This window comes from Protopterus annectens, chromosome 8.part0, assembly GCF_019279795.1.
Source record: "Protopterus annectens isolate FY-2018-M chromosome 8.part0, PAN1.0, whole genome shotgun sequence".
NCBI classification, from domain to species: Eukaryota; Metazoa; Chordata; order Ceratodontiformes; family Protopteridae; genus Protopterus; species Protopterus annectens.
Window position 1 is genome coordinate 583508976 of NC_056741.1, and position 13379 is coordinate 583522354.

The window sequence follows — 13379 nt, forward strand, 5'->3', positions numbered from 1 at the left end:
ATGAAAGTTATGTACTTACCATAAAATTAGATCTATGTTGTCAAATTTTCATTTGCTTCAAAACTCCCCTCCTACCAACTTCCAAACCACCAGCTACAGCTTTGAGACAACTGAGAGAATGTTACTCCCTTGTCCATGCACTGTCACACTAGACTGAAGTTACATTTCATCAGCTATTTGAGATCACAATATTTATGACTTTCTGGTATGCTTTTTTCCCCAGGTAGTTTTTATCATATATTTCAGACTAGTGTGGGCAAACTCGATCCGAGGTACAGCCTACGAAATTATGGGTAAGGGAGGAGTCCGAGCTCTGGAGCAGATAAGCTTAGAGATTGGCACAAAGGTTGGATCCTGCCAGATTCAACAACCCACATGTATGAAGCGGATGAATGTCAGACAACATGGATCTAACATTATGGTAAATATGTAACTTTCATTTCCTGAACTGCCTGCTTACATATGTAAAGAGTCACAAGCAGTCTTCGACAAAGATAGGGTGCCTTTAAAACAAATCCTTCTTTTATGACTGTTTCCAAATTTACTTTGAATCAATCATTGCAGCTTTCTATTTTCTCACCAAAGAAAAAAACAAAGTGAGAAAGAATTCTGCACTGCAATGGATGTCAATAGTGTTCTTAGACATTATGTGCAAAGGATGAAAGCCACTAGTCGAACTGATCACTTGTTTTATTTATATTAAAAAAAGGATGGCTAGTAACGTTTTCTAAGTGGTTGGCCAAGTGTATTATTTTCTGTTTTGGAAAGCACCACAAAACCTTGACTAGTATGTTATGGCTACTCTACCAGATCAGCTGCTAGCAATGCAACTTTCTTCAGGAATGTATCTGCACCAGATATTTGAAGATCTGCCACATAATCATCAATCTACACATTTTTCATGTATTACAAACTGGATGGTCCTTCTAGAGTTAGAGCAGACTTTGCTTTGGTGGCCCAGGTTTTGGGCTACCATCAATCTCTGGCACTTAAGTATACTGCTCGATACTCTTCCAAATCATATATACAAGTTCTTGCAGCAATAATCCTTATGATGTAAGCATTTCAGCTATGTGACACATTCGCCATAATAGCACACATCCAAACAACAGGATAACTGGACCAGGCAGGGATTCCACTCTTCATCTGCACGATGCTGGGCACCTACTGGAGAGGTGTGTGTGTGTGTGTGTGTGTGTGTGTGTGTGTGTGTGTGTGTGTGTGTGTGTGTGTGTGTGTGTGTGTGTGCGCATGCTTGCTTGAATATCCTGTGATGGAACAGCAACCTGCTCAGTATTGGTACCTGTTGCTTGTAGGGACAGGCTACAGCTCTTCTGTAACCATTAAAAGACTAAAGAAGTTAAAAAGAATAAATAATGAATAAAGAAGGAACTTTATAAGACCATGTCGAATCTAGATGACAAGAATACAGGTGTGAAAGAAAAATATGGGTACTTCCAGCCAAATAAAATCTTACAGTTTGAAACATATGAATTTTAGGAGTACAGTACATAAAAATAATATCACAATCAAAAAGCCCTCAAATTAAACTATTTTTTTAGCAGAAACTTGGAATTAAAAAACATAAATAATACACAAATGTATCATGGGAACAGTAAGGAGAAATGCAGAGTCAGCCACATATGAAATTAGAGAAAATGTCAGACTTTGAAAATTCCACAGAAAGACAGAATGATGTACAAATTATAAAAGAAGTGTGTGTGTGTGTGGGGCGAAACAAGGTAAATGAAGCAAAACTAACCTATGTGAACAAAGACAAGAAAAAGGGACGGTATGCAGGTTTTCTGTTAGAAAATATTCAAAAAAGCAGAACTATTTCTAACAAATGGAAATGTGCACAAAGCATTAAACAGTCAAACCACTATGAAAGAGTATATAAGACTAGCTGCAAAAATGGCAAACCATAGTTCACAGAGAACATTAATGATAGATTCACAGGCTAGAGGGTAAAACATATACGATGTCACAATAAAGCTGAGACAGAAAACCTTGATGACAAAAGAAAAAAGCCTTTTTTAGGCAAGGCTCAAATTCTAAACCTACCACCCTAGAACACCAAAAAGGAAAAAAACTAAGGGTAATGCTGCTCAATGCCAGAAGTCTCACTCTCAAGATGCACGCACTCGAGGCCCTTCTCAATATGGAGAACATCGATGTCTGTGCTGTGACAGAAACCTGGTTCAAGGCTCCTGAGAGCACCCCAGCACTAACAGGTTTCACCTCATATCATGCGTTCCGGCCCCAAAATCCGGACAACACCAAGAAAGGAGGGGGGGTGTCCATATTCATAAAGGACACCCACACCTCAAGGTTGGTGGCAACGCACGATGCATCGGAGACCATCCAGGTGCAATTAACCATAGGCAAGACTGCTCTGCAATTTGTAGCATGTTACAGGCCACCCTCTCAAACTCAGGAACCTCACATGGCCTTCCTGAAAACATTGGAGGATAAATGTATCTCCAAACACCATCATACTAGGTGACTTCAACTACCCTAATATAGACTGGGAACACTACTCAAGCCCGAACACTCTAACCCAAAGATTCCTGGAGTTCATAAACTCAAATGCCATGGAACAACTAGTCACCATCCCCACAAGAGGAGAAAACATACTTGATCTCATCATCACGAACATGGGATCAAAATGTTCAACACCGAAGTATACCCCTCACTGGTGAGATCAGATCATAAACTAATCTCGCTGGAGGTCTTCATCCCGGCCCTACCTGAAACAAAAAAGACCACAGTGAAAAACTTCTCAAAAGCCGATTTCACACTTCTAAAAACTAGTGTGGTCTCCTTTAAGGCCACTGAGCCAGTGGTAAACATTACTCAAACCGCTGAATCACTTACAAATGCCTTCTACCAGCACCTACAGGACTGCATGGATCAGGCAATCCCAAACAAAACTAAGACTCTCTGTACCAAAGGCAAGCGTCCAGTCTGGTGGACCCCAGCCATAAACAAGCTCTACAACAAAAGGAGGAAGCTACTACAAGATAGAGCAAAATCCTTGAAAGGTAAGACACCTTTGATCATTATAAGTAAAAAACTAAGAGCTCTCATAAAATCATCCAAGGCAAATTTTGAGAGAAAAATCGCCAAGGACTCTAAAGACAATCTTTAGCTATGTTAGAAACCTAGGAGGAAACTCCCAGATATGCTCAGAATTAGTTCAAAATGATGTGAAAATTACTGAACCTACACACATTGCTAACATACTGGCTGACAGGTTCAGTGCAAACTTCTCCCCCCCCCCCCCAAAAGGAGAGATATCTATTCCAGAGGATTGTAGCCCCCCAAACATCTCCAACGCTCAGGTGAGAACTGCCCTCACTAAGGCAAAAAACACAGCATCCATGGGACCGGATGGTGTCCCCGGCTGTGTGCTTCATGAACTCAACGAGGAATTAAACCCACAGTTAGGACAGCTGTTTAATCTTAGCCTCACCTCAGGATACGCACTCCAAGGAGTGGCGACGGCGACTGTGGTCCCACTTCATAAGGGCGGTGCCTCCACAGACCCTGGAAATTACCGCCCCATTTGCTTGACAAGCCTTATCTGCAAAGCCATGGAGAGGATCATAATGGAACTCATAAATAAAGACATAGGGAACTTGCAGACTTTGGATCCAACCCAGTTTGGCTTTGTCAAAGGCAGATCCTGCCTCTTAAACTTGGTTGACTTTTTCGAGACAGTCACCAAGGCCATTGATGAGGGAAAGGCAGTCCATACAGCCTACCTCGACCTGGCAAAGGCCTTCGACACAATACCCCACTCAGGTATCATCGAAAAACTCATCAGCTTGAATGTAAACCCATACATCACAAGATGGGTTGCAAACTGGCTAAGTGACAGAACCCACAGGGTCAGAGTTGCTGGAGCCATGTCAGATTCAAAGCCTGTCACAAGTGGTGTCCCACAGGGCTCAGTCCTGGGTCCACTCTTGTTCGGCATCTACTTTTCTGAAGTACAAGCAAACACAGGAGGGTTATGGCTGACAAAGTTTGCAGATGACTGCAAACTGGGCGCTATAGTCGAAAACACATCTGACACAGATATCCTCCAGAAGGGCCTCACAGAAACGGATAACTGGTGCCAGAGCCATGGCCTGAAGTTAAACGCCAAAAATGCATAGTCATACCCTTCGGGAAAAACAAGGTTACCCCTAGCTACCATATAGGTGGCAATCCACTGAGCACAGAAAAGTCATCAGGGATCTGGGGACCCAAGTTGACAGTAGCCTTCGCTTGACACTCATGTTGCTAAAGTAGTTAGGAAAACCTTCTATATCGCCCACCTGATCATGAAGGGATTCACATCTAGATCAAGGGAGGTCATCGTCCCCTGTACTCATCACTCATTAGACCTATGATTGAGTACAATGCCCCGCTTGGAATGTATCTGACCAGACACCTGCTGCAGCTTGAAAGGCCCCAAAAGTTCCTCACCAAAAGGATAAAGGGTCTCAAAAATATGTCTTATGCTGCCCGACTGAAAGAACTCCAGCTCTATTCAGTCTCATACCGCTTGCTCAGAGGTGACCTGTGCCTGACATATAAGGCCATGTCAAACCCAGATTTGATGAATATGCTTCACCTCAAAAAATCTAGATCCCTCAGAACCACAAGGGCGGGAGACTTAAACCTTGACACGGTTATAAATAGAACGTGCTGGAGGGACAGATTCATCACCCAGAGACTCCCGGTACATGTGAGGCAGAGCACCTCGCTGGCCTTGTTCAAGAGGAATCTTGACCAATGGATGGGAGATCGCAGATATACCCCAGGGATTACTTCAGTGTCACTGCTTGACAGAGGCACAGAAAAATGATAGGCATAGTTTTTATTCAAACTAAAGGGGTGGCGAAAGCCACATAACTATGGGCTAGGCTTATAAATGCCCTTGGGCAGATAGCCTAGTATGAACCTATGAACCTATATGCACAACAAAAGAGAATGACAGCAATACAACATTTTAAAGAAACTCAAGACTGCTTACATGCAAAGCAAAGCTGATAATAGTATAAAACATTGCATAACGAATTGAGCTTGTTTAAAAAAGAAGCAGTGATGAAAACATTAATAAGTATAAATAAGAAATGTATACCAAAAGTGGGTTCACCCTCATGTACTGTGGCCAACCCTCATCTGTCATGCACATTGGGGACAGGGTACATGAGTAAGGATCGGTTCTTCTTGTTCCCATAAGAACTGCCTTCAGCTGAGGATGCTGGACCTTCAGATCTGCTAATGCCTGCTTAATATTGCCATGTACAGTTAAGAGTTGGAGATTGTACCTGAAAAAACAACAAAAGAGAAAAAGTCAAGTGAAATGCATTGTACCTGAAACAGTAAAGGGGAAAAAACAAGTGAAATGTATTACTTCTATTAGCTCCAAATGTCTTGTTTTGTAAAACTTTATTTAGATGAGGTATATATTTTGACATTACAATTTTCTTAAAATACTACGCACAACTGCACAAGAGACAATTGTAGCAAAAGACATTCAAGAATGTCTTGTAACAGACTACTTTCGTAACTATCCCAGTCACTGACAGAGATTTACCATAATATCTATATCATAACAATAACAAATATTTGCTGGCTAAATATTTAGGAAATTTAGAACAGACCAAGTAAACAATAAGTTTATTGTTAAACAGCCAGAGATTTCCATCTTTCATTGGCTGCCAAAAGTATAATAATTCCAGTTAATCCTCTTGGTACACAATAATGGCAGGTTGATGAAATTTTCTCCTGAATTGGGTGAACTTTTGTTAAGCAAGCAATTAAACAAGAATCCTATACAACAGGCAACTGAAATTTTCTACAGAAAATTTCAAAAATAAAGTGACTGGAAGATACATACTGGTTGACTTTGGACATAAGCAGCTTTCATACCAGTATACCACATATTGTGAATGTGAAGCCTTGCATTACTGTAAATAGCTTTCTCAAATCAGTTATCTTTTGTTTGTGTCACTACTTTTTTTTTCTTTTTGATTGGCAGTTGTACAAACAGATTAAAGGGACAGTAATGAGTGTCCCCTTTGTACCTATGTGTATAAACTAACAGCACGTAAGTAAACATTCCATAACAGTACATGTTCTAATATATCACTGTAGCAGTACCCTAAACTATTTGAGTTATATCTTTGCCAATGATATAACCACAAGCCAACTTTCAAAGCTTTAGAGCACCTTCCACATGCCCAAACTGCCAACACACACACACACACAATATGCAATTCAGCTATATACACAGGGGTATACAAATTCACACCCTGGCAATAACTCTAAAAAGACAAAGCAAGAAGGCTGGACGGAGAGGACAGATATTGTAACAATAATTTGACGGATCATCTACTGTTATGGTAAGTTTACTTATACAAGTTTTAGATCACTGCTACAGTAGCTTAAGCTATTTGCGGACATTACAATAGCTAAGGAATAGCTTTGGACGGGGAAAGGAATTCATAGATCCAATAATGGTCCTAGCAAAGCTTGATCTGGGCCTGGAAAAAAAATCTAGTGTGCAACATTTTGTGAAAGTATTTACAGAGGACCATGTTACTGTCTCCCTTGTAGAATGGGCCCTGACCCTATATGGAAGTGGCTTGTTATAGAAATAATAGCAGAAAGAAATAGCCCAAGCAACCATCTGGAAAATGTCTGCTGTGATGTCAGATATATTTCTTTCATACCATCACAGGACACAGGCAGCGTTCAGCTTTCCTGAAGGGTTTACTTCCATAAAAGTAGTATCAAAGCTGCCTGTGGACATCCAGAGTATGTAACATTCTCTCACTTGTTTTTAAATTTTGGAAGGAATACAAGGAGTAACTGTCAGGCTTAAGGTAAACTCTGAAACCATTTTAGGCATAAAAGAATGATTAGTCCTCAAGGAAACTCCAATTCACCATAACAGCTTGTAACAGAGACACTTCTTGTAGAAGTTAGAGCAAAAAGATATGTCTAAAAGGTATCCAGCAGTCAACTGCAGTGTTTACATATTGGGGTGTACCAAACAACTCATGCCTTGTGTACGTAAATCTAGACTGTGGAGAAGCCTGTGGTAAATGTCCTTGGACAATTTCAAAAGAAGGAGAACCACTGTTGCCTGCCCCAAAAGGAAGTCACCACCACAATCTTCAGAGAGTCTATTATAATCTTTAGTAGGAAGGACCATGTGCATCATTGGAATGGCATACAGGAACATTCCCCTCCACGGGAATGAAAAAACATGTCTTCCATACCTGTTTGCAAGGAATCCTGGGGCAGAATTTCTTCTACTGTCTGTACTGAAAGGAGGAAAACAATTCTATTTGAGGTGTTGCCCACAGATGGATCAACTTGTGGAAGACTTCTGGGTGTAATTTCAATTTTTGAGGGTCTGTTCTAGATCTGATCAGCTTTTCTGCAACAATATTTTGCTCTGATGGGATGCCTGAATCCTCAAGAGTCAAACTGAGCTGAGATGTTACCTCCCAGGCAATCACAGCAAATTTGCAAAGGGGATAAGATCCAGTATCCCCTTGTTTATGTATCATATCACAGCAGTATTGTCTGTGATAACACAGATGTACTGGTGACCAGAGATGATTTTACGTTTTTAAAACATTGATTACTATCAACACCTCTTTGACTTGTATGTGTTTTTTCTGTCCTTGAAGTTCCAAGCACCTTGCATTTTTAACCCTTTTGAAACCATTCCCCAAGTGAAGTCTGAAGCACCTGCTGGTCCACAAACCACACTAACTCCCTTCGGACAAACTCCAGAACTGGAATCTGAAAAAAAATAGTGTGTTAATGCTGAGTGAAAAATGATCTAAGGTACCACTGAATTCTTCTCATGTGAAGTCTGGCTAAGGGAATCATGATAATCATAGCAGTCATATAACCCAGAATCCTGAGAAATTCCATGCCAGAATCCGGAGACTGCTGAAGAAGTTTGGGAAAATTTCCTTGTATTATTTTACTTTGTCCAATGGAAGAAAATCTTTTCCTAAGGACAAATCCAGAATACACCCCCCCAAACAAATAGTGAGTGGGAAGGGAATCAAGATGATTTCTGGAAGTTCAGTTGCAACCCCAGAATGAGCAGGGGTTTCATGACCCATGTGAGGGCATCCTGACAATTCTAGAGCCAGGCACATTGTAAAAACCCTTAGCACAGTGGATAGATCAAAGGTTAAGATAGAAAACTGATAGAGTGAGCCAGGCAAATGTTAAAAAAAAAACCTGAATTCCTTACAAATTGGAATTCAATAATAAACATCTTTTACGTCCAAGTTACCATGAAGCTACTGGAGGGTATGAGAAGTAAAAAGGTTTGAAGGGATACAGTTTGAATTTTGGAATCTTGACAAAATTCAGAAAGAAAGGTGAACAATTATCTCCAAGTTCCCTCTTTCTTTGGCACCAGAAAAATCCTTGAGTAAAAACTTTTGCCAATCTGAACTGAGGGCACACACTATCACCTCATAAGCCAATATTTGCTCTAAAATCAGAGGAAACAGGGCCGTCTATTTTGCAGGATGAAGAAGAGTCTCCTAAAAAGGAGGAAGGGATTCCTTTTGTCATTTATACCCCTGATGGGATAATCTGATGTTACAGGAAGATGAAGGCCTAGACTGAGGGAGATACTTATAGAAGTGCCAGGGTGGGAATAAGGTGACTAAAAAGACAAAATCATTTTGACTTTCGTATGTTCTTAGGTTCATAGGTTAGTACCATTACAACTGCCCTTGTGGGCCATTTTAAGCCTGGCCAATTACCTCATGTAAGAATCAAACCATGTACCTTGTGTCTGTAAGGTAAGCATCTTAACCATTATGCCAACCATTATCATATTCTGGACTGTTCTTGAAGACTCCCCTCTTTTTTGAGCCTACTTGCTACTGCTTTTTGAAATTCTGCTTGTTATAACTTTGCTGAGACTGCTTACTCTTTTCGGGAAAAGGATCCTGAAAAGGAAGGAAGGAAAGAAAGTTTTTAGTGAACTTTGAAAGGGAAGGCTGAAAAATCTGTGTAACCCTTTGAATCAATTCTCCTTTTTCATCAAATCTTTTAGGGACCTCAGCAGAAGAAAGCCCAAATAAAGCATCTTTGTCCAGGGGAGAATTTAAAATCACAACCTTGACATCAGCTGGTAAGTTCTGAGAATGCAATCAAGCAAATCTTTTCATAAATGAACCAGTAGCAGACACAATGGGTACAGCATTATCAGAGTCATAACAGCACTTTAAATAAAATTGGTTACCTGAGCAGCAGACACAATTAAGTAATTCAAAAATGTTTTAACCCCTGAAGAAGGAAGGCTAACTGTTAACTTTCTTCAGCCATATTCCAAAAGACTTGCTCTCAGTATGTGACAATCCAGTGTATTACATTGGAATAAGTCACAAACACTGACAGCAAGTGGAATATGGCACCCAGTGTAAGCCCGCTTCACAGATAAGCCTTACACTACAGTAAATCAGTTAGACCTAGAACGTCTTTTGAAATAAGCCCCCCCCCCCCCATGTTCTTAAAATAAGCCAAAAAAATTAAATGTGAGCTTAAGTAGTTCAAAATTCTTGAAGTTAATGTTCCTGAAGAATAAACTTTTGTCCCAAATTTGTCAAAAGCTTTCTCATCCTTGTCAGGGAGAATGGGGTTAGCAAGGACAATATATTTAGCAGCAGAAGGCTGAAATAAAGAATTCACTGAAAAATCTGATTTGGGATTAGCATACAAGAATTTATGCACCTGAGGAACATTATCTACCCTACCAGATTTTTTAAGGGTAGGAGGCTGACTGTCAGGTATACTGCAAGCTAATATAATATCAATAAAGGCAGACATTACAAGAAGGACAGCCGCAAGCCTTTGCAAATCCATTTATAACAAAATCACTTTTTTTTGAGAAAGAGGGATTTTATTCTCTCTCTAAATTTTTTTTTTATTTTGTTTATACTCTCAGAAAAAGAAAATTACTCCAGAGAGAAATATGAAGAAACACTTCCCTCACAATCAGAATCTTCAGCTAGAAGAATCACACTACCTCTTCCCTCCCTGTTCATCTGACTGGGAATCACTGTCAAACTCTACGGGAATTATTTTTTTTCTTTTTCTACTAGAAGGCAGTGAGAAGACAGGATTTTAACATAATAAAACTAGATAGCAATCCATTAGGAAATCCCCAGCAAATCTTCCTTGTCCATAATGAAATTAAAGATTAAGTTTCTTATTTTTCTTTCTGGGAGATTCTCTGGAAAGGGACTGACACAAGACAGAAGCACTAACCAGGGAATCAGACACCTTGCCCCAAGATAAGCAGTATACATTAAATGCCTTCTTCTCCAAAAGCTAGCAACAGTGTTTTTTCCTTGCCCAGTGAGGACAAAGCTACAGCTGCAGAGGATGTGACAATTTTCCAGTCTTTAGTGGCTTCCCAAGGAGTTACACCAGAGGGACCAGAAGCAAAAGATAAATGGTTTGTGGAACCACTTTTTGCCCCAAAAGAGCCACCCACTGGAGGCTGAGGCAACAATGGAGCTGGAAATACACCTAAAGACCCACTAGTAACTTTCTTCTTCTTATAGATGGGAGAAGTAAAAATAATGGAGATGGAGAATTCAAGCTGGAAAGGAAGCTTCACAAGCTGGTGGCAGGGCCTGAATAAGTCGGTACACCTTCTGACTGGAAAAAGAAGGTACTGAAGTAAAAATTTATAAAACAATCTCCAAAAACAGCTATCCCACCCCACAGATACTTCTTTTAAACAAAGAAATAGAAAACAATAATAACAAATAGATTTTATACAGTTTTTTTAACAAAGGCATAACACAGCAGTAAAAATTCCTTCAGCAAACATGACAGTCCAACAAAACAAGTATGTCCTACAATAAAATCCAAATGTTTGCAGAAAAAAACAACATTTTGTTCCACAGAAAAAAATGTAGTGGAAGGTTTTCCCTAGTAGGGTTCTTATCTACCCAGCCTAGAAAGGATCGCTGGCCAACCATTAGTTCCACTAAGCCTGCAGGGGTGCAGCACTTCAGTGGCATGAAAGTGCTGAAGCTTTTGCACCCAAATTGCCTTTTTATATGTCTCTGCCCAAGCCACTGACAGTTTGGGCATGTGAAAGATGCTCTATAGCTTTAAAAGCTGGTCGGTGGTCATATTGCAGGGCAAGGACATAACCCAAATAGCTTAGGCTACTGCAATAGCAATCTAAATGTTGAACATTAATTTATTTTACATGGAATATATTTATATACATATTTTTATTGCTAATGCTGTTTGTTATTATAGGTATACTGATTTTCTGACTTTTGCATCAGTGGGACACCGTAGATGTATTAGGCATATTGATTGTCTGATTATTGCATGCATGGGGGCAACCAAAGTGCAGAGGGAATTTGTGCAACATTTGTCAATAAAAAAATTATTTGAATTTCATTTTATATTATCTCTAATAATCAAGTGAATTTATTTTGCTCTAAATAATAAAAAACTGCATACTTTCTATGAATGTACTCTCAGATTATGTGTGCCAGGCAGGTATCACCATAGCCCTAAGCAGCATTCTACCTTCACTCAGGATGATGCCACAATATAAACAAAAAATTACTGACTTCAACAATCGTCTTAGCTTGTGCTGTCAGTCCAGGAGGATCCAGTACCTGTCAGCATAGGAAGACATGGTCGACAGACCATGCTGTTTTGTCAGAGATGGACTGCACCTGTTTTCTCTAGGCTTTCTGATATTGGCAAAGGTACTTACTTCCCCCATAGTGCCTCTTTTAGGCAATATTAAAACAACAAAACTTCCAACGCAACAAAATTTACTCAAGACAAACTCAAGGTTCTGCTGCTTAATGCTAGTCTAAACATGAAACTGCACTCCCTGGAAGCACTCATCACCTTGAAAGATGCTGACATCTGTGCATTCACTGAGACATGGTTCAAGACTGCGGACAGTAGCCCAGCCATGCAAGGCTATAATGCCTTCCACACGTTCAGACCTCAAAATGAGTGTGAAAGAACCAAAGGTAGAGGTGTATCCATCTTCATTAAAGCCAAGTACACCTTGAGTCTGGTGAAACAGTATGACTCTCTTAAACTACTCTATGTCCAATTAACTATAGGCAAAATACCCTACCAAATCATTACTAGCTGCCAGTCCCCCACCATGAACCAAGAAAAGCACACCACCTACCTGGACTTACTGGAGTCACTTGCCATACAGCCCAACACCTTAGTCATGGAAGATTTCAACTATGCTCCCATTGACTGGGTGACATATCTGACCACGGACATACTCACCCAGCGGTTCCTGGACTTTGTCAATACAAATGTTCTGGAAGAGATAGTATGCACCCACACAAGGGGCTCAAATGTCCTAGACATAGTACTCACCAACATGTGGGATCACTGCACTCCCCCCTGTGTGCTGCCCTCCCTAGTAAGCTCGGACCATAAATCAATCTTGTTTGAAGTAATTGTTGAACCTGTCTCCACCACAGGAGCAAAAACCTAAAAAACTTTTCCAAGGTGAACTACACCCTACTAAGTAATAATATAAAAAGCTTGATACCCCCTGCAATCACAGACAATGACTCCTCCACAGAGGTGTACAAATGCCCTGTATAAACACTTAAGCAACTGTACAGACTTGGATGTACCCGACCAGATTAAAATCAGGCCCTCCCGAAAAAACAAGCCACCCTCATGGACCTCAAGTATAAATAGGTTATATAACAAAAGAAAGAAACAGATTTCTAACAACAAGGGGGAACTGACTCAGCAGAGGAATAGTTCCCTCCACAGCTTGAACAACAAATCAGAAATTTTGCAAAGTCCTCTGAAGCTAATTACAATGCTAAAATAGCATCCCTAGCTAAGAATAATCATAAGGCATTCTTTAACTCTGTCCGAAATCTAAAAATGAATGCCCAGCTATGTGACAAATTGATAGTAGATGGTACAACTCTGGAGCAAACTTCACCCCCCCATCTCCACCAACCATACCCCAAAGCATACCTGTCACCAGTTGCCTGCCTAGTATCTCTAGAGATGAGGACATACCTGAGCTCTCCAAGGCCAAAAACATGGCTTCAGTGGGACCAGATAACATCCCAGGATGCTTGTTAAGCAATTTAAAATGGGACTTAGCAGACCTACGTGGTGTTCTGTTCAACCTTAGCCTGAGATCTGGCTTTGTTCCAGCAGACTGAAGAACAGCAACAGTAATCCCCTTGCACAAAGGGGGGCCCATCAACCGATCCTGGGAAATGCAAAGCCTTGAATCTAACTAGCCTCATCTGCAAGGCCATGGAACGAATCATCATGGACCTTATCAATAA

The 13379-nt window shown here is 40.4% G+C and overlaps 1 protein-coding gene across 6 annotated transcripts in view; it reads right to left on the reverse strand.

The window, feature by feature from the left end:
• FLAD1 (flavin adenine dinucleotide synthetase 1) overlaps nt 1-13379 on the reverse strand; it is a 996688-nt gene that overhangs the window by 481528 nt on the left and 501781 nt on the right. For all 6 annotated transcript variants that reach the window (XM_044080084.1, XM_044080082.1, XM_044080080.1 and 3 more), the window contains one exon: nt 5135-5324. In XM_044080084.1, the coding sequence (XP_043936019.1) occupies nt 5135-5324 (190 nt within the window). The remainder of the gene's footprint in view (nt 1-5134; nt 5325-13379) is intronic.